This window comes from Oreochromis niloticus, linkage group LG15 (assembly GCF_001858045.2).
Source record: "Oreochromis niloticus isolate F11D_XX linkage group LG15, O_niloticus_UMD_NMBU, whole genome shotgun sequence".
Classification (NCBI taxonomy): Eukaryota; Metazoa; Chordata; class Actinopteri; order Cichliformes; family Cichlidae; genus Oreochromis; species Oreochromis niloticus.
Window position 1 is genome coordinate 26,842,482 of NC_031980.2, and position 22,023 is coordinate 26,864,504.

The window sequence follows — 22,023 nt, forward strand, 5'->3', positions numbered from 1 at the left end:
CTGTAAATAGTTTAAAATGGTTATAAAAAAACTCCTTGGCTGCATTTTTAGGTAAATACTTGCATATAACTTTGTTGTTTGCAAAACTTGTGCATATGTTTTTATAATTTACATTTGCATTTCAAGTTATGAAAATGATTCCTTAAACATGTTTGTGGTTTTTACAGTGATAAAATATAACTTTTTTTCTACACGGATTTTATGGGGGTTTTTCTGATTTTAGATCAATTGTGTTAATACAGTATGTCAAAATGAAAAAATAACTGTAAATTCAGACATGACAAGTTGTGCTAAAAAGAATGGTACCATATAAGGCAAGATAAATAGTTTTAAAGGTGAAATGTAGAGGTAAAATAAAAAGTAGTCAAAAACAGCCAATTATACCTTGGACCCCAGATGGTTAAACATTTTTTTTGTAAAGTAACGCAATCGTTGCTTTTCCTAGTAATTAGTTACTTTTAGAATATTGTAACTTAGTTACAACTCAGTTACTTTTTTTGAAGAAGTCAATAGTAACTGTAACTAATTACCTTTTCAAAGTAACTTGCCCAACACTGCTCATTATCAAACCTCATGCCATCTTAATATCAGACCAAATCCCTTTACAGTCACTAAAAATGTTTATCAACATGTCTTCTCATATGATGATTGAAAAGGTCGTAAGTGTTCTGCTTCATATTCTTAAAGCAAAGAGATCATATGTAATGTTGCAGGGATGATGTACATTAGATTCTGTGGCTCCATTAGAAAACAGAAATTTGAACTATAAAAAAAGTATGCTTAAATCTGAACTGCTTCTTTTTTCCTGTTTTCACAGTCACAACACCATCAACAACATCACCTACACCAACATATGGTATGATGTTTGATATGTATACTGAAGAATGAAGGTCTTTGTGTGAGCTCCTGAATGTCACTTGCATTGTAAAATCTAAAACATTGAATCACTCTTGTTCTAACAACACAGCCATCTAAGTGATGTGGAATTACATTTATTTGGCTTGTGACCCAATTAGCTGAGAGTATATAAACTCTGAGTTTTAGTGGAAGTAAATGAGGTTTGACAGTACCAGGTTAGACCTGGGCAGACGTGTGGAGCAAATGCGTCAATAAAATTGTGACTATGTGGAAACAGGGGGCATTACAAGTGACAGCTTGTTGTCAGCATTTTCATGGAAATATCATTTCCCATCATTGTGACAGGTGTATGTGATGGATTTTCCCCTTTTCTTCTTCACAGTGCCAGTGGACTTTGATATAGACCTTGAACTGCACATCCCAGCATCCAGTGTGCCCCAGAATTTCAGTGTTGTGCTCAGAGACATTCTGAGAAATTTCTCCTTCCCCAAAATCATCACTGGGTCTTTAACACTGAAAGACTTGAACTTCACCACATGTAAGGACCCGATCTTATTTGACTTTTGTACTCAGTCAGATTTAATGCTGTTCATATGGTCCTGTATGACTTATGAACTGTGTTTCATTGTTCTTTTAAATGTCTTGAACAGGGTGCTATCCAAACTCTACTGGAGGACTGCAGTGTCAGTGTGAGGACCAGCTTGCTTGGTCATGTGACAAGTGTGAAGTTTACGGTGCCTGCGGTGATGTCAACTACCCAACCTGTGATTGCATAAAAGGACTTCCTCCTAACGGAGAGTTCTGTCAACCAATCACAAGTAAGAACTGAAATCTTCTAGCTGTTGCTACAGAAAAATGCTATCACCAGAAACATTAATAAATGTATCTGACCAGCATGTGTTCATCAACATATAGCTATGGTTACTTAGAATGATCTGTTCAACATATGCTTCAATGTAAACTTTCTCTTGTTCGAAATAAGTGGGTGTTTTTGTTCAAGATTTCTTATTTTTGCCTTTTGTTCATTTTTTTTGTGTTCTTCTTTGCTGTTAATTATTTTTATTAAGCACAACAAAATGAACATTTGAAAGTATAATTTTCCTCCACAGATATTTCTTTATGTCCAACAACAACAACTCCTGGTATGTGAACATTTTTGCTTCTTGAAAGTACTTTTTGCAGTAAATATCTTTAGAAAAAAACTGTGTAGTCATTGTACTTACTAACCTAAAAACTCTTTCATCCATGCCGTAAATATAAATATTTTCAATTCATATATTAATTTAAAAACTTTCACAAAAACAATAATTACTAATTATCAAAGCTCATACCATGTTAATGAAACGACTGTAAGTTTTCTCCTTCATGTCCTTAAAGCAACCATTTAGTATAAAAGATATAATATTTTATTTTACTGGGATGATTTACATTAGATTCTTAGAGAAATTTGAACTATAAAAAAGTATGCTGAAATCCAAACTGCGGCTTTTTTCCTGTTTTCTCAGTCACAACACCATCAACAACATCAACTACATCAACATATGGTATGATATATGAATTGTATTGGAAACTATGAAGATCATTGTGTGAACCTCCGATCATCACTTGCACTTTAAAATCTGAAAAACTGCAGCATTTTTGTTGTAACTCCACAGCTTTTTAAATGGCTGCATTATAAAAGAGAAATTTGAACTTTAAAAAAGTATGCTCAAACTGAACTGCTGCTTTTTTCCCATATTTTCAAAGTCACAACTCCATCAACAACATCACCTACCACAACATATGGTATGATCTTTGAAATGTACGCTAAACAAGAATGAAGGTCTTTGTGTGAGCTCCCAATCCTCACTTGCACTGTAAAATCTTAAAAACTACAGCATTTTTGTTGTATCTAGACAGCTATTTAAATGATCTGGAATTACATCTTATTCATTTGATTTTTGTCATCAATCAGTTTCCTCCATGCAATCTCTATAAATACTTTATATTTTCATATATCATTGTAAAGTGCTTTTGTATCAAAGTTCATATAGTCAACATGTCTGCTCATATGTTGATTGAAAAGATTGTAAGTTTTCTCCTTCGTGTCCTTAAAGCAAAGATATCAAATGTAATGTTGCACGAATGATGTACATTAGATTCTGTGGCTGCATTAGAAAAAAGAAATTTGAACCAAATAAAGTACGCTTTTAATCTGAACTGCTGCTTTTTTCCCCTTTTCACAGTCACAACACCATCAACAACTTCACCTACACCAACATATGGTATGATGTTTGACATGTATACTGAAGAATGAAGGTCTCTGTGTGAACAAAGACATTGTAAAATGCATTGTAAAATGTAAAAAATTTAATCATTTTTGTTGTAACAACATAGTTTTTTAAATGATCTAAAAATTCATGTTTTTAGATGTTTTCCAAGTGACTCATGCAACTGAGAGCTGAAGTAAATATAGCTTTGGATTGTTGCCAACATAATTTGACCATGTTGACCATTTTAATTTTGACCACGATGGGAACAAAAAAAAATTTAAAATGGGAGCTTGTTGTTAACATTTTCATGTAAACATTGTTTCCCATCATTGTGACAGGTTCATGTGATGGATTTACTTCTTTTTCTCCTTCACAGCACCAGTGGCTTTCTATATAGCAGTTGAATTGCACATCTCAGCAGCCAGTGTGCCCTCAAATATCAGTGTTGTTCTCAGAGACATTCTGAAATATGTCGCCCCCCCTCAAATAGACTCCTTAACAGTAGAAGACTTGAACTTCACTACATGTAAGGACTTGATCTTATTTACTGTATGTGATTTTTGTACTATTTTTATATAGTACTGTGTGACTTCTGAGCTTTTTTTGTAATTCTTTAACTGGCTTGAAAAGGGTGCTCTCCAATCTCTACGGGAGTGCAGTGTCAATGTGAGGACCAGTTTGCCTGGTCATGTGACAAGTGTGACGAATACGGAGCATGCAGTAATGCCACCTCAGAAACCTGTGGGTGCATAAAAGGGCTTCCTCCTGGTGGAGAACTCTGTCAACCAATCTCAAGTAAGAATCTAGTAATTACTTTTTATGTGTCCTGAATGTGATTATATAATCACTGAATGTATTCAAACATGTCTTTTATACATTTATTTCTGTTGGAATATTCTGGTGGAAATGTCTTTCTTTTTCCTTGATCCTAATTTTTTCTCCACAGCTTTCAATCCATGTCGACCACCAACTAGAACAACGACAATGACAACGACAACACCAACAATGCCAAATACAACAACACCAATGCCTGTTACACCAACAACAACAACAACCACAACAATCACAACACCAACCACAACCACAACATTGACAACAACACTGATAATACAGATACTTGAAATTACTATGGATGTTGAATTCAAGGAAGAATACAATCAAGAAACCAATGAGTTTCACAAAACTGTTAGCAAAACTGTAAGTCTCTATGTGTCTTCTTTCTGTGTAATTTAGTTTTCTCTTGTTCTCATTCACTCATCCACTGGCTATATGGGATATTTAATCCTTGTTTTTTGTCACTGTCTCAAACAGATCACAGATGAAGCAGCGAGCCAAGGAATAAAAGCAAATTTAATTCAATTCCGGTAAGTCACTTTGTCTTTTTGATTAATTACACTATTCCTAACAATGTTTTTTCTCCTTTTACTCTTTCTACTTGTTTTTCTTCTTTTTTTCTTTGTTTTTTTTTACATTTGCTGAGGCATGGTTATTGAAACATTCCACCTGATTTGGCAGTCCTTTCACAAAAACTGCTATTTTAGTTATAACTAGTTATGGGTGGGAGATATCATCATCCCCACCCTACGAGATTAGTTACCAACCCCCAAGAACAACTGGTGTGTTGAAGGCATTGAATGCGAAAGCACATGACCTGAAAGAAAGAATCATGGCTAAGTTGGAAACCTGGACCGTCTGTGGCTGAATTTCAAGACTACATGGACTAAAAGTCATTATGTATAAGCCCTGGGACAATAAGTGAAACCAACCAGCTGATCTACATCCTTGAGTGACATTTTGAGATGCTTGGGTACAAGGAGCAGTACCCTCCATGGAGAAAAAGAAGCTAAGACCAAGGCACCACAGAGGGAAGTTAGCCAGCTAATGGAATTACAGAAAGGTGTGATGCAGAAAGAAGTACACAAAAAAGAAAGAAGTACAAAGAGCTTTCCATACCCGAGGCCTTAGAAAATGCCATTTTTTGACTCCAAATGCACCCTGAGATAACTTTCTCAGGTATGAGTAAAGTAGCCTTTGCATTTTTATCATGTTTGGCTCCACACACATATGCAAGGTAGTTTTCTCCACAGTGAATATAATCAAAAGTAAATAGCAGTCCAGGCTCCGCAATAAGCAAATGAGAATGGGCCTGACTCCATTCAAGGCCAGGGTTAAAATCCTGGCAGAAAAAGCTAGAGCTCAATTCTCTCACTATGCAACAAAGTAGGGGAGTTGATTAAAAGAGGGGGAGAAAGTGAGCCTCTGAAACTGTTGAGTTGTTAAGATTTAGATGAAATTTATTATTGCTAAATCTGGTTGAGAGTGTTCATTCAGGATGTAAAACAGAAAAAAGTTAATTCAAGCTTTTTCCCCATTCTTTTTTTTTTTTTTTTTTTTTTTTTTTTTTTGAAGTTAGGTACTTCATTTGAAGTGCACAGTTTTCACATTTTATTACTTTCTGTCATTTTGAAATGGAGCCTTACTTTAAATGAGAACCCTGTAGAGGGTGAAGGCAACATGGGTCCCAGTGGTAATCAGAGCACTCAGGGCAGTGACCCCTAAACTGGGCGAAATGCTCCAGCAGATCCCAGGATCGACATCCAAGACCTATATTCAGAAGAGTGCAGTCCTAGGAACAGCAAAGACTCTCAAGCTCCCAGGCCTCTGGTAGAGGACCAGAGCTTCAAGAATAAAGACTACCCACAGGGCGAGTGGGTAATAAATATGTTAAACATTTCAGGATCTAGACAAGGCATTTGTCTGCAGTCCTCAGGGTGTTCTGTGGCACTTTGTTGGCCATTGTGGACCTTGAATATGGGCACATTGCAGGATATCTGGCTCCTCTAAAAGTGAACTGAATGCTTGGTTTGTATTGCCAGCAAGATGTCAGATTTGTTCCTGGTGGGCGCTGGGCTTTGCAAAGGCTGCACTTTGTCACTGATTCTGTTTATGACCTTTAGCCATGAGGTGTACAGTGTAATGTATTTAATAAACTAGGAGGAAAGACTAAAAAGAAATGAAAACAACAAACTAACTTAGGTCTCCTTTAACTGATAACTTTGTTATTCTAACCTGCCTCATCACGATGAAGACTTTACTGTAAACATTTCCATCTATTAAATTGTAAATTAAAGTGATTGAGGGAAAACATGCAGTAAAACTCTCTACTATCATTCTAAAAATATATAATTTCATTTCATTTTTCATTTAGTCTGACATTCAGCCTTTACCCAGTAGAAGAAAAAATGAATTTTGAATTAATTGCAATTTACTGTAAATGAATTCTTATTCTCACAATGAAAGGGATTTGATGTTTGTTTTATTTGGCATGAGACTTGTTTAGTTTGTTTGAGGGAAAAGATACATCACATGTGAGAAGATAGGAGTTGGCAACTTTTTTCTGGTCGAATTTTTAATGGAATTCTATTCTCTGTTGCAGGAGTGGAAGTACCATTGCCCAGTATAATGTCAGTGCTCCCTCTTCTATTACACCAGACTTTCGGGCACTAAATGTTAAAATATTTAACAAGCTGGCAGAATCATACCCTATGATATTTGATGGTAAGGGAGTCTTTTACATTTATGCTTTCAAATGTTGTGAATATCTATTATCTCTTGATACAGATAGTTGTGAAACAATTGTGTGACATTTGTGTTTATTTCTTAAAGCCTCGGGTACCCTAATGTTTTCACCAACTGATGGATTTTATGAGCAAACGGTGACTGTGACATGTGGCCCTCCACCACTGGATCTCAATTTTGGCACTGTCTCAGCAGCAGAATGGAGACTTAATACAGTGCTCATAGCTGAAGATGGAGGACACACAATTTCAGTTAAGGATGGAATATCAACCTTAACTGTGTCAAGGTTTATTAGCTCTGACGATGGTAAGAAATGGATTGGTGCATTCAATAGGAATAATCATAAATCATACAAAATTGAAATGTAAGTCTTGCATCACAATTTTCTCTTATTACCCAGGCAAGAGCAACAGCAAAATTCTGATAGCTTGGGTAAAAATTATTTTTACAGTGCAACACAAGCATTGTCAGTGGATCAATCAGTCTGAACCACTAATAAACAAAAAAAAATTGCAGACAAAGTTTCACTCAAAATGCCTATAGTGGAGTAGTCTAAAAAGCATTTTATGTATTGATAAGGTAGACAATGTTTTAAAAGCTAATTACTTAAAAACTAATGTTAACTCTCCCACAGAAAACCTGTGTGAACTACAAAAAAATTTCTACCTTTTAAATACAGTGCAGAAGAATTCTGTACACTTATACATCACACATTACATAAATATCAGTGAAAGAGCAACAGGTAAACAAGACCATTCAAAAACAAAAGCCGTCAAGTCAAGGTCTAACTAAAATCATACACTGTTAGAAAAAGCGTCTTGAAAAAACGGCGATATTCCGGCAGCTGGGGCGCCAAAATACGACCGTATAATTACAGAAAATAACTCCCGCATAAAAATACGGTTATTTCCAGTAATGAAAATACAATTAGTTACGCTAATTTACATGGGATCTCGCCTGTTTCAAGTGCCGCTAAACATTAAATTAGGAACATGTTAATGTCATTAAACAGTGAAATCATCTATAAATAGGAAAAGAAAACATCCCCAAAAAACAGTAATATTCCGGCAGCTGGGGCGCCAAAATACGACCGTAAAATAACAGAAAATAACTGTCCCATAAAAATACGGTCATTTTCAGTAGTGAAAACAGAGTTTGTTGCGGTAATGTTACATGGGATTCTGCCTTTTCCAAGTGCTTTTAGACATCAAATTAGGAACATTGTAACGTGATCAAACAATGAAATTACCTATAAACAAGGTCAATGAATGTGCCAATATGAATCATAATACGTAAATGTCCAGATATATACAGTTAATTTAACTAATAATGGATTGCATGCTCTGGGACAGACTGACAGAGGAGTCTGTCCCAGAGCGATACGGCAGAGGAGAGGCTGCCGTATCGCACCATCGGCCCCTCTGGCCATCGCCAGTAGATAGGTGAAGTGTCTTGACCACGGACACAAGGACCGAGAGTGTTCGAGCCAGGGCTCGAACCGCCAACCTCTGATCGCAAGGCGAACTGCTAAGTCATGAGCCACGATCGCCCTAGCTAGCAATGATAATAATACTTATGTGATGTAACACAAGCTTATAGGGATCATGTTATATACTTTACCGTAGCATTACATTTGAATCCAACAGTTCAGTCTTTCAAATAACAGACAGATATTTGTGGAAATACATTTGTGAATGTATTTTAACAATCTAAATATGCATATGTACAGACAGATACATTTAATAATCATGACAATTATGTTTCATTACATTACAGTGATTTGACGTTAATTTACATTTGAAATGTGAAGTCAAAGTCTATTTACGTAACTTTAATGATATTCTAGAAGAACAGAACAAAACTGTAAAATGCACGATTCTTTCCTATGGTCGCAGCCATACCCGCGACCTTGTTGTTGTTAGTTCACATTCATTGGCCGATGCTTAGCGTCATGTTATTATGTGTCCCAACATCCAATGGCATATCACATTGTTTTCATGGCCACACCCTCACCCCAGGTGCAGAGGCCTATTTCTGTTCAGCAATGTTGTGAATACTTTGAGATTTATATTAATTGCAATTCCTACCTCTACATTTATTAAAACAAATATATAATTAGCACAGCGTGGCCGTGAACTGACTTAGATTGTGGCATGCAAAAGAATCTTAACTAATTAGCTCAAAGATATTGAGCTTGTTATTCAACCCCAAGCTGGTAGAGGAAGCTCTTTATTTAAACACTTTGCAGTGTTTCCATGTGCCTCAACCTTCAACAACAGCAGAACAGAAGTCACTCATGGTACATGAGTGACATCCCGCTACAAAACAACAACTGTCAGTGACTCTGCACCACGGCGTAAACACAACATTCAAGATAACAGTTAAAAGTAACTAACCATAAACAATAAAACAAGAACATCTAAACAGCAGCACATGTCCCAAGGCATGATGGGAGAGAACTAGCTGTTTCTGGATGTATTTTTACGATCTAAATATGCATATATACAAAAAAATATATTTGAGAAACAAGTAAATTGTGTTTTACTATATTTACAGTGATGTTATGTTGTTTTACCTTTGACATGTAAGATCACAGTCTGCTTATGTAAATTGAATGATATCCTAGGAAGACAGTACAAAACTGTAAAAAATTACAGTAATATACTTTGACATTACTATTTTTTGGAACAGTGTACTAATATTCAGTGGCTTACTCTCTAGCTTTTAGCTTTGCTTTTAGCAGTGCATGTCATACAAGTCATACAAATGCCATAAAAATGCTTTACTTTGCTGAGCTGTTAAACTTAAGGTGAGCACTATATGTGTTTTAACCAGTGGTTTAAGGATCACAATATAATCAAAACAGAGGAATGTGACATTTATAGGTACACTAATATTCTGGTATACAGTTTTTCCTCGGTTTCTGTGGCTCGCTTCTCAAAAAATAGTTTAGAGATGCAAAAGACTACAGCCAGTGGTGAAACATTGAAAAAGCTTTCAGGAAGTCAGAAGACAACTTTCAGAGTCAGCTGTCATTCTAAAATAGTGTAGCATCAGTTGACACAATGTCAAAGAAACTAGTGGCTTTGGTAGAAATGACTTAATTGACAAAATATCTGTTTAACCTGGAATTAAAGGTTTTGGGATAGTTTTGGGATAGCTAAATTCACAGGTTAACCAGTGTTTTACTCAATGTATGAGCTACCCTGGGAAATGCATCTCCAGAGCTCAGAGGTTTAAAAAATATTTGGAGAAATGTGCCAAAGCAGTTGACAAATATTGTAATAGGTGAGTAACTAATTGGAGAGCAAACCTGCAAACTGTCCATTAGTTAATGTATGAATATCTGACATTTGGGAGACATTATTTTTGTAGGCTAGTATAGCTTAAAATTAAAGTTTCAATGTATGAAGGAGGAAAACCAGGAGTATTCTGAAAATGTAATTGAAAATTATGGCACACATTCATGTTGTTATTGCTTATATTGTATTCTTCTTTTGTTGGTTTAATTTCAACATTTCACTTTTAATTGCAGGAGAATATGAATGTAGGCTCATGCGCAAAAAGGACAAAACATTTTTCCGACAGAAATCTGCAACCTTCAGTCTGAAAACGAAACCCACAATCACCGTCTCACCAGTCAGAGAGTATGTGCAATGTCAGGGAGGAATTGTGCCTCTGAAGTGCAGTGTGAGTGGTGGGTACCAGGTTGAGTTTCAAGAGTATTCTGAAGCAGGTAAGTCTGACACAAAAAAACAAAAATCTACAAAATGCAAATGTGTGATTGAGAAACTTTTAACATCACAGTATCTTTCACTAAAACATATTGAATGTGATTAATATTATTTTGTAACTTTTCAATCTTAACGCTGTCCTACTCTCTAGGTTATTTTTTTTAACTTCCTTTTATTGTTGTTATTGTTGTTTAGGCACTGGTAATTCGATTACCTATAATTATATAACACCTCAAGGTTGTCAAAAGCAGGACAAGCCATTCACCTGTCAGTCTAAAACCCAACCTGTATTTACAAAAACAATAACACTGCAGTTATCCCCAGAGGGTGAGTATTATTTAATACATTTCAGATATTCACAAATATGAACGGGAGCATACATTCATACATACAAAATGAAAACTACATGCAAAAACTGCTGAGGTATTTTTTTTCTCTCTCTACAGAAGCTCACTGTGTTGATGAAAAGTTTGGTAAAGGAAATGAAGGTTTCAAAGCTGCAGTGCCTTGTGAGCCAAACCAGGTAGGAGAAATAACTGCAGTGTGTAAGGAAAACCGGCAATTTGGAGATATTGAAGAAAACTGCATCCTACTACCTGTTCAAAAGCTGCTTGACGAGTCTGAGGTAACCTCCTCTTAAGGAAGCACACAGTACCACATGTAGTAATGGTCTGCACCAACAAAAACTCTTTCTGCAACTGCAACTGAAATACACTTTCTTCTGTGTCAGTCTGGCAATACTTTGCAACAAAAATAGATACTGTTAAATAAATAACCACAAATAAAGCAGTTAGTGATAGTATACCTTTGACTCCAAAGATCAAGCCCCAAATTTATAAACCTCTGATCAACAACTCCTCTGTTTGTAACTGTGCATACATAAAAGAAAAGATTATATCAAATGCAGTTAACATGTGACACTGTTCTTTCCTTAATCTCACAGTTCTTGACTGCCAGTACATTGCCAGTATTTTTGGAACAGCTCAGCAACATCACTGTCAATTTTACTGGTGAAGTGATTAAATCTCCTCCCAACGTTAAGGCTATTGTGAGAATACTCACCAATGTAGCCAACAAATCTTCATCATTAGATATTTCAATTAGCAATGATTCAATGGAGGTATGTTGATTAGTTTTCTGAAGTTTTCACATTTTAAACAGTAAATGTTTTTTTATCTAATATTGTTCTTTTCTTTTACTTTAGAATGTCCTCATTACGGCAGGGGTTCTCACCATCAATGGAACAACATGGAACATTCTGAACAACAATGACACCAAAAACATCTCAAACAGCACTGATGCTGAAAGTGTCAGCTCATCATTTTTGGACTCTCTTGAAAACATAACATCTCATCTTGACAATACAACTTTTGACATTAAGACAGCATATATTCTGTTAAACAGAACTAGATTCACAGACACTTTCAGTGCTGAACTGAATTCTTCAGTGGCAATTGAAATACCAGAGGCTGATGGAGAAATAAAAACAATCACTACGATACTATTTGAATCGTTGGATAATGTACTCCCTGCAAGAGATGAGGTCAATTCATCGTTCAACTCTATAAACGGCAGGATTGTACTTGTTCAGTCCACTGGTGACATCAATAATATTTCTTTCACATTTGATATTTTAAATGATACACTGGGAAACCCTGAATGTGTCTTCTGGAACTTCAGCCTCTTTAATGGTCTCGGAGGATGGGACAATGAGGGATGTGAGGTAGTTTTAAACATAAATGAAACTGGAACTGTCATCTGCAACTGCAACCACCTGACCTCATTCTCCATCCTCATGTCACCGAATAGCCCAAAGAAACTCTATTTGGACATTATAACCTACATTGGAGTTGGCATTTCCATGGGTTCCTTGGTCATATGTCTCATTATTGAAGGCCTCATATGGAGAAAAATAAGAAAGAATGAAACCTCTTACTTGCGTCATGTTTCCATAGTCAACATCGCTGTCTCTCTTCTGATTGCAAACATTTGGTTTATAATTGGAGCGGCCATTTCAGATGCAGAAGTTAAAAACCCCCCAGCATGCACTGCAGCTACTTTTTTTATCCATTTTTTCTACCTAGCATTGTTCTTCTGGATGTTGGCCTCGGCTATGTTGCTGCTCTACCGGACAACTAATGTCTTTGGTGGGGGTTTGACTAAAGTATCTATGCTAGCCATTGGATTCTCTCTAGGCTACGGAGCTCCTCTCATTATTGCAACAGTAACTATAGCTGCAACTGCACCTGACAACAAATACATCCGAGACAATGCAGTCTGCTGGCTCAACTGGGATGAGTCCAAAGCTCTACTGGCATTTGTGATTCCTGCACTTTCAATAGTGGTGATAAACCTCATTATCTTGGTTGTGGTTTTGTACAAAATTATAAGGAGAAGAGTTGGAACAACTGCTGCACAAGCAGATGAAAGGCACGTTTTACTGGTTATTGTCAAGAGCTTGGCTGTGCTCACACCATTTTTTGGCATAACTTGGGGTTTGGGAGCTGGGATTCTGGCTGATCCAACAAATGAAGGAATCCATATTGCATTCGCATTCTTCAATTCGTTACAGGTAAAAATTAATATTTTACTTATCTGTATACAACAACAGTATGACTGAATCCTTGATAACTGATGCTACTATGTCTTTAAAAAGGGCTTCTTTATTTTGGTGTTTGGAACACTGCTGGACAGTAAGGTACGTACAGCTCAATTTTAAGTCAGGTTAATTCAAAGAAAAATCTAGATTCAAGATTCAAGATCTTTATTTGTCACGTGCATAGTTATACAAGTATAACACACTAATAACTAATAACTAATAGTTAATATATGAGTAATGTGTTTGAATGAATAAATGATTATTGTTGAATTACTTAAAAACTAATGTTAAATGATATAATTTTGGTTTAACCAACAAAGTACTTACTGGAAAAAAGGAATAAGGCAATTGTCTACTAACCTTTACTGACAAAGGAATATGAATTGTGATAAACTTCCGCCTTTTAGTGCCATTTCATGGTTTCTCTGTAATCCTATATAAATGACTATTCAGACTTGATGGCGATAGCAGCAAAAAGCAGATGGGCCCACACTTCAATAAATAAGAGTTATGTGTATGTGCATATTCCATACATGTGCGTATTCTACACATGCACACATTTGGGATTTCATTTATCAGGTGCGGTCAGCAATAGCATCATATGCACAACCCTCCAGAAGTAGGACAGGGGTAAGAACAGTTTTCCTAGTCATGTCTTTCATATTTCTTTTTTCTTTCCTTTCTAATGGATGACAGCCAATTTGTTTCTTTTCAAATGCTGCATGATTTGTTTTGTTTTTTTGTATTGTTTTTTTAGAGCACAAGTGCTGGAAACTCATCATCAAGTGGACTTCAATTTTTAAGGAACTGGAGACGTGGAAGAGGTAAACAACAATTAAGAAAAGAACCAACTAAGGTTTCGTATAAAATGCAGTGAATGCTGTGTGTTGTTAGGTGTGCTGGTACCTTAATCAGGCAGTCCAACAATAAAATGTAATTTTTATACCTTTTATTTATTTATACAATTATTTTACTTCTTACTTCAACTTCCTGTTGTAGTACTACAGCTACTACTGTTGTATTATTTTTTGCCACAGACTAACTATACTGCTCTGTTTTTTTAGATGGCTACAACATGACATCCAGTGCATCCAGTGATTTGCATTCAGCTAGCAACACATGATGTACGCAGAAAGCTGTGGTCATTGAAATAACCAACAAGAAGTCAGGCTTTTTTTTCTCTCCTTTTTTTCCATAGTAGCAATAAGTTAATCTGTTATTGTTTTGTTTATAGCTTATATAATATTTAATCCAAAAAGAATCAGGCTTGGTTTTAAGGAAACCAAATAAGGGAAAATATGTAATCACCAAAATATTTTTGAATGGCATAATAAATGTTGGAATTGTAGTGATAACTTCTAAAACATTTATGTCATCTTTGATTTTGATTCGAATTTATGATTATCAACACAGCATAGAGTACAGATTTGTAGTTATACTAATAGATTTTTATCAATCTATGTTTCAACAGTTTTAGAAGAAAAGAATTGAGTGTACTTATTCTAAAGAGATGTCCGATGTAAACATAATCAAAACATTGCACTTGCAATATACACCAATCAGTGTATCAATGAGACCTGGTCGCCTGTGACCCAGTGACTGGTTCACCACTGCCCACTTTGACCATGACAGACCAAAAACACCCCACAAGAGCTGCAGTTTTGGAGATGCTCTAATCCAGTCATCTAGCCATCACAATCTGGCCCTTGTTAAACATGTTTCCTGCTTCTAACACATCAACTTTGGGGAAAAAATGTTCCCTTAATTCGTAATATATCCCACCCACTAACAGGTGCCATGATGAAGAGATAATTAATATTATTTACTTGACCTGTTTGTGTTCATAATGTTATGTCTGATCGGTGTTTATCTGTGGATGTGTGCTTGCATGCATTCACACAGGTTGCAAAAAAATATACTGAGATTCCACTTTTACTCAAAATGTTTACCATTTTCTACATGTATTCATCATAAGCTAATTTTAAATACCAAACTACCTTTGTTAAAGAAAGTTTTGGTGTTGCTCATTTTATAAGCTTGGATATCAGGAAATCTATTATCTCACAATCTTGCAGTTTCATTCTGTGTCAGTACGTATTATGGCACACAATCCGAAAAATATCCTCATGAAAATTCTTAATTAAGCTGTAATAATTTCATTCATTCTTAATTCAATAATTTCTGGTAATTTTTTTATTCTGTATATTTTGTGAAGTAGTCCTGTGTTATAAAGACGAAGCAGATGTCAGGGCACTGTTGCACCTTAGCTAGATCTGATTTCTTAATGCTGACATTTTTCATAATCATGTTAATTTTACCCATATTTTTTTCTTTGCAGAACAGATTACTGTTATACTAATTAGCACCTTCATAGTCTTTACTAGCTACTCAAAGATAAAATAAATATGCTTTCTGTGCGTCTTTTGTACACTTAATGTGGTATATTTTGGATAGCTTTGACATGCTTTAATTTTGATCCTGTTTAATAATGTATAACTATAATTTGATTTATTACTAATTATGTCCTGAATTTGTTTAAAAGAAATCAGAATTATGATTAAAATCTTTTAAAATCCTATCCTTGTGTCAAAGTTCCAGCTTCACACACCCTGTTAATCTGGCAGATTTGTTTGAAGTATCCTAAAATGCAAATTCCTAAAGACAAAAAAAAAGCAATGGAATGACCCTGCAGACTCAGGATCTTGCACGATGGAAAGAGCCACCTCCTCTCAATACCTCAAGAAGCTGAAAAATTCTATAAGAATCTGCCAAAGGAAACATCAGATGATCAGTGAGTCAGAAAGGACAAGTTTCTTAAACAAAAGGTTACACTTTAAGACATTCCATGAGACTGCTCCTGCTCCAACATAACTAATTAGCATTGACAGGAGACAGATAAAATCTTGAGTTTGAATTAATATGTAGTTTATGTTAACATAACTGGGCGTTTTAAAGCGCTTATTTGCTCTAAATTTAATCTGAACTGTTTTGGGATATATACCAACAGCTAAGCTTTAAATCTGATAAATATTTATGGCCCCAGTGAGGATAACCCATCCTTTTATGAAAATTTAGTTCTAACTATGTCAACCTTGAAGGGTCTCTATATCATAGGAGGGGACTTCAATTGCACCCTGGACCCAAACCTGGTTAGGTTGACTCAAACTGACACTACCCATACTCAGACTAGAAAATTTCAATTTTGCTAAATTGCAATAGATTGCTGACCTTCCACTATTAACAAAAATAGAGGATGTATGCATTGAGAATACAAAGGAAAAGGCTTTCTCTCTGTATTATAACTTATTGATGCTTTCCTCCAAAGACTCAGCAGGATATCCAAGAGGATATCGATAAAAATGACTGCAACCAGGCTTGTTTGAAAGCACAAAAACAAACAATAAACATACACTTTAAACTCCTGCAATATAAATGGCTCATGAGAACGTATATAACACCCGTCAGGCGCCATCATATGTCCAGTGATATTCCAGACATTTATGCATTTGTACGCCAAGCACCGGCTCCCCACAGGGCTGTGTACTGAGCCCCCTCCTGTATTGTCTCTATACCCACGACTGCAGTTCAACCCACAACAACAAACTCATCAAGTTTGCTGTTGACACCACGGTAGTCGGACTCATCTCAAAGGGAGACGAGGCAGCCTACAGAGAGGAAGTCCTGAAGTTGGCAGCATGGTGTTCAGAGAACAACCTGGCACTGAACACCAAGAAAACAAAAGAAGTCATTGTCAACTTCAGGAGGCACAGCACTGACTTAGCCCCCCTATGCATCAACGGGGAGTGTGTGGAGAGGGTCCACACCTTGGCGTCCTCATCTCCACAGACATCTCCTGGACAGACAACATCACAGCGTCAAGAAGGCCCAGCAGTGGCTGCACTTCCTGAGGTTGTGTCATCTCTCTCTATTGAAAATAGCATGAAATACGATGTACTGAAAGAGTCCATCTTTCGTGCTTATGTTCCTGTACCTGAGGCCTACCGACAGAAGTTCAGAAATCACAAGAAGTCTAATGATCAAACATATGTCAAGTTTGCACGTGAGAAGGGAGTTCTTTTTGACAAGTGGTGCACAGCAAGTGAAGTGAAGAGGGACTTTGAAGCTCTTTGTCAGTTAATCCTGTTGGAAGATTTTAAGAATCTATTAACAGAGAAGCTTGTAATGTTTTTAAATGAGCAAAAGGTTGCCTCACTGTCAAAAGCAGCTGTTTTGGCTGATGAGTTCATTTCATAAAAATGTGTTTGCATCATCCCCTCGTTCAGATAAAGTTTTGATCACCAAGATCAGGCTGACCAAGCCTGATCTTGGTCAGCCTGAAGCCAGAGCTAAGCAACCATTTCTTTCCTATGAGGTACGTGAATGCTTCTATTGCCATAAAAAGGTCATGTCATTGCTGATTGCCTTGCACTAAAAAATAAGACTACACTGCCGCAACCCAAGGGCATGGGTTTGATTAAAAATGTGTCTCCTCCCAGAACCCAAACATCCTTGTTTCAAACCTTTTATCACACAGGGTTGTGTTTCTTTAACAGGTGATGCTGTTGACGACCAGCCTGTAACAATACTGAGAGAAATGGGTGGTTCGCAGTCTATCATTTGAGAGGGTATTTTGCCTTTGTCTGTTGAGTCATCCTGCCAGTCAAGTTTTGTGGTCCAGGGTATCAGAATGACTTGTGTCTGCACCTTTGCACAATATTCATATCACTTCCTCTGTTTTCAGTGGAGTTTGTAAGGTTGCTGTCGTCCCCTTGCTGCCATAAAAGGGGTTGATTTCATCCTCGGGAATGATTTAGCTGGTGGAAAAGTCCTGCCTGTGCCTGAGATGCTGGATAAACCTGAAACAAGCTTCGAAGTTAAACAGCAAGAGTATGCTAACATTTTTCCTGCTTGTGTGGTAACTAGATCCCAATCCAAGAAGAATGACTTTGATTTGTCTGACTCCTTCCTCGTTATGAAAGAAGCATCTGATAGTGTTAGACCAGAAGCTAAGCTTAATGATGAGTGTGAGTACAAGAAAACAACTATTAGAATATTATGTGTTAAATTTGCTTAGATAAGAGGGTCCAGCAGTAGATCAGAGCAATAGGGAAGGATTTGTCTGTGTGTTTTAGTTTGGCTTAGCTATAGGCTTGAGAGTGTGTGTAATTGTGTAGAGGGAAAGGAATTTATTGACACTGGGGGTCTGCCTGTCATAAAAGGAGACAGGAAGCTACAGTTGGGGGATGCTGATGCTTGTACCTTTAATAAAAACTCATAATTGTCATAACTTAGAAGTAGGTTTGCAGGAGACTCTCCACATGCTTATCTGTAAATGTAAGACAACAAGAGGCCAATGGCCCAGTGGATGCAGAGTAGGGGTCTCAGTGCTTGTAATATGTTAACTCTGTTTTGTAGAGGAATTTGGTGTAGCTTGGTTGAGGGGAGATTACTTTTATGACCGGCAGGAAGTCACATACACAGAGACACACACACACACACAGTGCTTTAACTGTTACGACGCATACACACCCACACGGACTCACGTGCACTCACACATACACACAGGTACGCGCACACAGTCACTCACATGCACTCACATAGACACACGGGTATGCGCACACACAGGCACTCACGTGCTCGCACATACATACACAAACACAGAGTTTACAGCACACCATGTGGGTTTTACGATGGGGTCGCTTCTATAAAACTGGTTGTAACAAACAAAGAAGTGAAGATCTGCAGAAGGACACCGGCCTTGCACATCTCCCCTTCTAGAAGATGCATGCGTAACTGAAGATGAATAAAGGTTTTTGTAAAATGACTACTGAGTCCGGTGTCGTCTCTGAATGCCCGAGGAATAAAAAAGAACCGGGGTGAAACTGCTTTACGTAACACGAGTCTAGAAAGTTGTTGTCTCTTCCTAGAGCTGACATAAAACTGCCTGCTTCTAGAGAGGAATTTATTGTTGCACAGCATGAAGATGACTCACTTCTGAAATGCCGTTCTTCCGTACTTACTCAGGAGGAAGCTAAGGTAAAGAAGGTGGCGTACATTGTTGATGAGGGCCTCCTTCTACATCGCTGGGCTGGTGAAAACTTGGATGACTGGCATACAGTTTATCAAGTTGTTGTGCCAAAGGTTTTCCGCTTGCAAGTGCTAGCCTTAGCACATGATCACCCACTTTCTGGACACCTTGGCATAAATAAAACATGTAATAAGGTCCTCAAACATTGTTTTTGGCCAGGGCTCAAGTCTGATGTTGTACGCTACTGTCGTACCTGCCATGTTTGCCAAATTGTGGGCAAGCCAAATTAAGTTATCCCACCTGCACCTCTGTCACCAATTCCAGTGATGGGTGAACCATTAGCAGAGTTACTGTTGACTGTGTAGGACCTTTACCAAAATCAAAGTCAGGGCACCAATACATTCTAACAATGATGTGTGGTTCTAATAGGTTTCCTGAAGCAGTGCCCCTGCAAAAGGATCGCCACTCCTGTCATCAGTAAAGCTCTGGTAGGGTTCTTCTCAGTGTTTGATCTTCCAAAGGTAGTCCAGACTGATCAGGGAACCAACTTTAAGTCTAGGACCTTTGCTCAGGCATTAAAAGCATTAAGAGTGGAGCACATTACATCAAGCTCCTACCATCCTGAAAGTCAGGGAGCACTTAAAAGATTTCACCAGACATTAAAGTCCATGCTCCGCAAATACTGTCTGGAGACAGGAAAGAACTGGGATGAGGGTATCCCATTCTTATTGTTAGCTGCTCGTGAAACAGTGTAAGAGTCCCTAGGATTTAGTCCTGCAGAGCTTGTATTTGGACATGAAGTTAGAGGACCGTTGCATATCCTTAAAGAACAGCTAGTTGTTCCGACTAAAACACTGAAGAGAATCCCTGAGTACGTGGCTAAAATTAGAAAGCGCCTTAAATCAGCTTGCGCTATTGCCAGGGACACCTTAACTGCTAGGCAGGTAAGGATGAAAAAACACTATGACCGGAGAGCAGTTGCTCGTCAGTTTAAACCTGGTGATCAGGTTCTAGTTTTGCTCCCTATTCTGGGCTCTTCTCTGAAAACAAAATTTTTTGGACCATATGTTGTGGAAAAGAAACTCAGTGAGACCAATTATGTTGTTCAAACTCCTGATTGTTGTTGCAAGACTAGAGTATGCCACATTAACATGATGAAACATTATCTTTCTAGAGAGAATGAAGATGATCCCCTCACTCCACACAAGGTTAAGTCTAGGTCCCCTGTAGCATGCGTAGCTTCAGATATAGCCAATGAAAGCAGTGAGGAGGATGCGGTCCTGCGCAAAGATGCGTCACAGGGGACGAGACTAAGTAATAGTGAGATTCTGTCTGACTTGCCCCACTATTTGTCTCACCTGTCACTTAATCAGGCTGAAGACATTCAGAACCTGATCGTGTCCTTCCGGTGTATTTTTGGGGATGTTCCTACCCAGACAAGTTTGATATCCCATGACATAGTTCTTACCAATCCTGCACCCATTAAACAGCATGCAAACAGAGTCAATCCCATCAAAAGAGAAGTTATAAAAGAGGAAGTAGAGTATCTTGTTAGAAATGGACTTGCCATACCCAGTTGTAGCCCCTGGAGTTCCCCATGTTTGTTGGACATTAAACCTGATGGGAGTCCACGGTTCTGTACGGACTTCCGCAAAGTGAATGCTGTGACAGTTCCTGACGCGTATCCCTTGCCTCTCATCGATGATTGCATTGATGACATCATACCTCCCACATTTATTACTAAACTGGAAATGTTGAAAGGTTATTGGCAGATTCCTTTCGACATATCTGGCTGTGGCTCAGGTAGTAGAGCAGATCAGCTACTCATCAGAAGGTTGGTGGTTCGATTCCTGGCTCCCCCAGTCTGCATGCCAAATATCCTTAGGCAAGATACTAACCCCAAAATTGCCCTCCGATGCATTCATCAGAGTGTGAACGTGTGTGAATGTTTATTAGTTGCACTTGAGTTTAGAAGTGCTTGTGTGAATGAGGCATGTTGTATACAGTGCTTTGAGTACTCCGGGAGAGTAGAAAAGCACTATATAAGAATCAGACCATTTACCATTCCTTTAACCAGAAGGGCATCGGAGATATCCGGTTTTGTAACTCTGGACAGTTTCCTCCAGTACACAGTCATGCCATTTGGGTTATGTAATGCACCAGCTACATTTCAGAGGCTAGTGAGCAAAGTATTGGGTGATGTTCCAAACTGCCAGGTGTATCTGGATGACAGTGTTGTGTATTCCAGTGAATGGGCAGAACATCTTGTTACTTTGTTAGCAGTTTTTGAGCGCCTGTCAGCTGCCTCGCTGACTTTGAATCTTGCAAAGTGTGAATTTGGTTAAAGCACCGTTCTTTATCTAGGCCAACAAGTTGGTGGAGGAAAGGTATGTCCAGTGGATGCAAAGATCCGTGCCATTTCAACCTTTCCAGTTCCTTCTACAAGAAAGGAGCTACGTCGTTTTCTTGGAATGGCCAGATACTATCGTTGGTTCTGTAAGAACTTTTCAACAGTAGCTGCCCCGTTGACTGCCTTGGCCAGTCCATCAGTTCCATTTTCCTGGTCTGATGAATGCCATCATGCCTTTGAGAATCTCAAGGGGTTGCTTTCATGTTCACCTGTTCTCTCCGCCCCAGATTTTTGCCGACCATTCAAGCTGGAGGTCGATGCTAGCGCGGTTGGGGTAGGTCTGTCCTTCTACAGGAAGATCAGGATGGACTTGATCACCCTGTGCGCTACTTCTCAAAGACGTTCACTCATCCTCAGAGAAGGTATTCTACAATCGAACAAGAAACTCTTGCCGTTCTGTTGGCTCTGGAACATTTTGAGGTTTATCTTGGATTAAGTGTGGAACCCATAAAAGTCTTTACAGACCACAATCAGCTTGTTTTCCTTTCAAGGATGTACAATAACAACCGTCAGCTTATGAGGTGGTCTTTAATCATCCAAGAGTATAATCTTCAAATCTGCCA

At 37.8% G+C, this 22,023-nt stretch overlaps 1 protein-coding gene across 2 annotated transcripts in view; it reads left to right on the forward strand.

Annotated features, from left to right (window-relative positions):
* The window catches only part of LOC102080588 (adhesion G protein-coupled receptor F5), a 55,262-nt gene extending 39,812 nt beyond the window's left edge, over positions 1–15,450 (forward strand). The window contains exons 22-43 of one of the 2 annotated variants that reach the window (XM_019346249.2): positions 818–856; positions 1,241–1,396; positions 1,509–1,676; positions 1,968–2,000; positions 2,364–2,402; positions 2,605–2,643; positions 3,084–3,122; positions 3,487–3,636; positions 3,741–3,905; positions 4,057–4,307; positions 4,422–4,474; positions 6,547–6,668; positions 6,777–6,995; positions 10,225–10,425; positions 10,619–10,750; positions 10,870–11,048; positions 11,367–11,543; positions 11,628–12,995; positions 13,080–13,121; positions 13,602–13,652; positions 13,780–13,846; positions 14,087–15,450. In XM_019346249.2, coding sequence (XP_019201794.1) covers positions 818–856; positions 1,241–1,396; positions 1,509–1,676; positions 1,968–2,000; positions 2,364–2,402; positions 2,605–2,643; positions 3,084–3,122; positions 3,487–3,636; positions 3,741–3,905; positions 4,057–4,307; positions 4,422–4,474; positions 6,547–6,668; positions 6,777–6,995; positions 10,225–10,425; positions 10,619–10,750; positions 10,870–11,048; positions 11,367–11,543; positions 11,628–12,995; positions 13,080–13,121; positions 13,602–13,652; positions 13,780–13,846; positions 14,087–14,145 — 3,749 coding nt within the window. In that variant the 3' untranslated portion in view covers positions 14,146–15,450. The remainder of the gene's footprint in view (positions 1–817; positions 857–1,240; positions 1,397–1,508; positions 1,677–1,967; positions 2,001–2,363; positions 2,403–2,604; positions 2,644–3,083; positions 3,123–3,486; positions 3,637–3,740; positions 3,906–4,056; positions 4,308–4,421; positions 4,475–6,546; positions 6,669–6,776; positions 6,996–10,224; positions 10,426–10,618; positions 10,751–10,869; positions 11,049–11,366; positions 11,544–11,627; positions 12,996–13,079; positions 13,122–13,601; positions 13,653–13,779; positions 13,847–14,086) is intronic. The other variant, XM_019346250.2, reaches the window with a different exon arrangement.
* Positions 15,451–22,023: the final 6,573 nt, after the last annotated feature.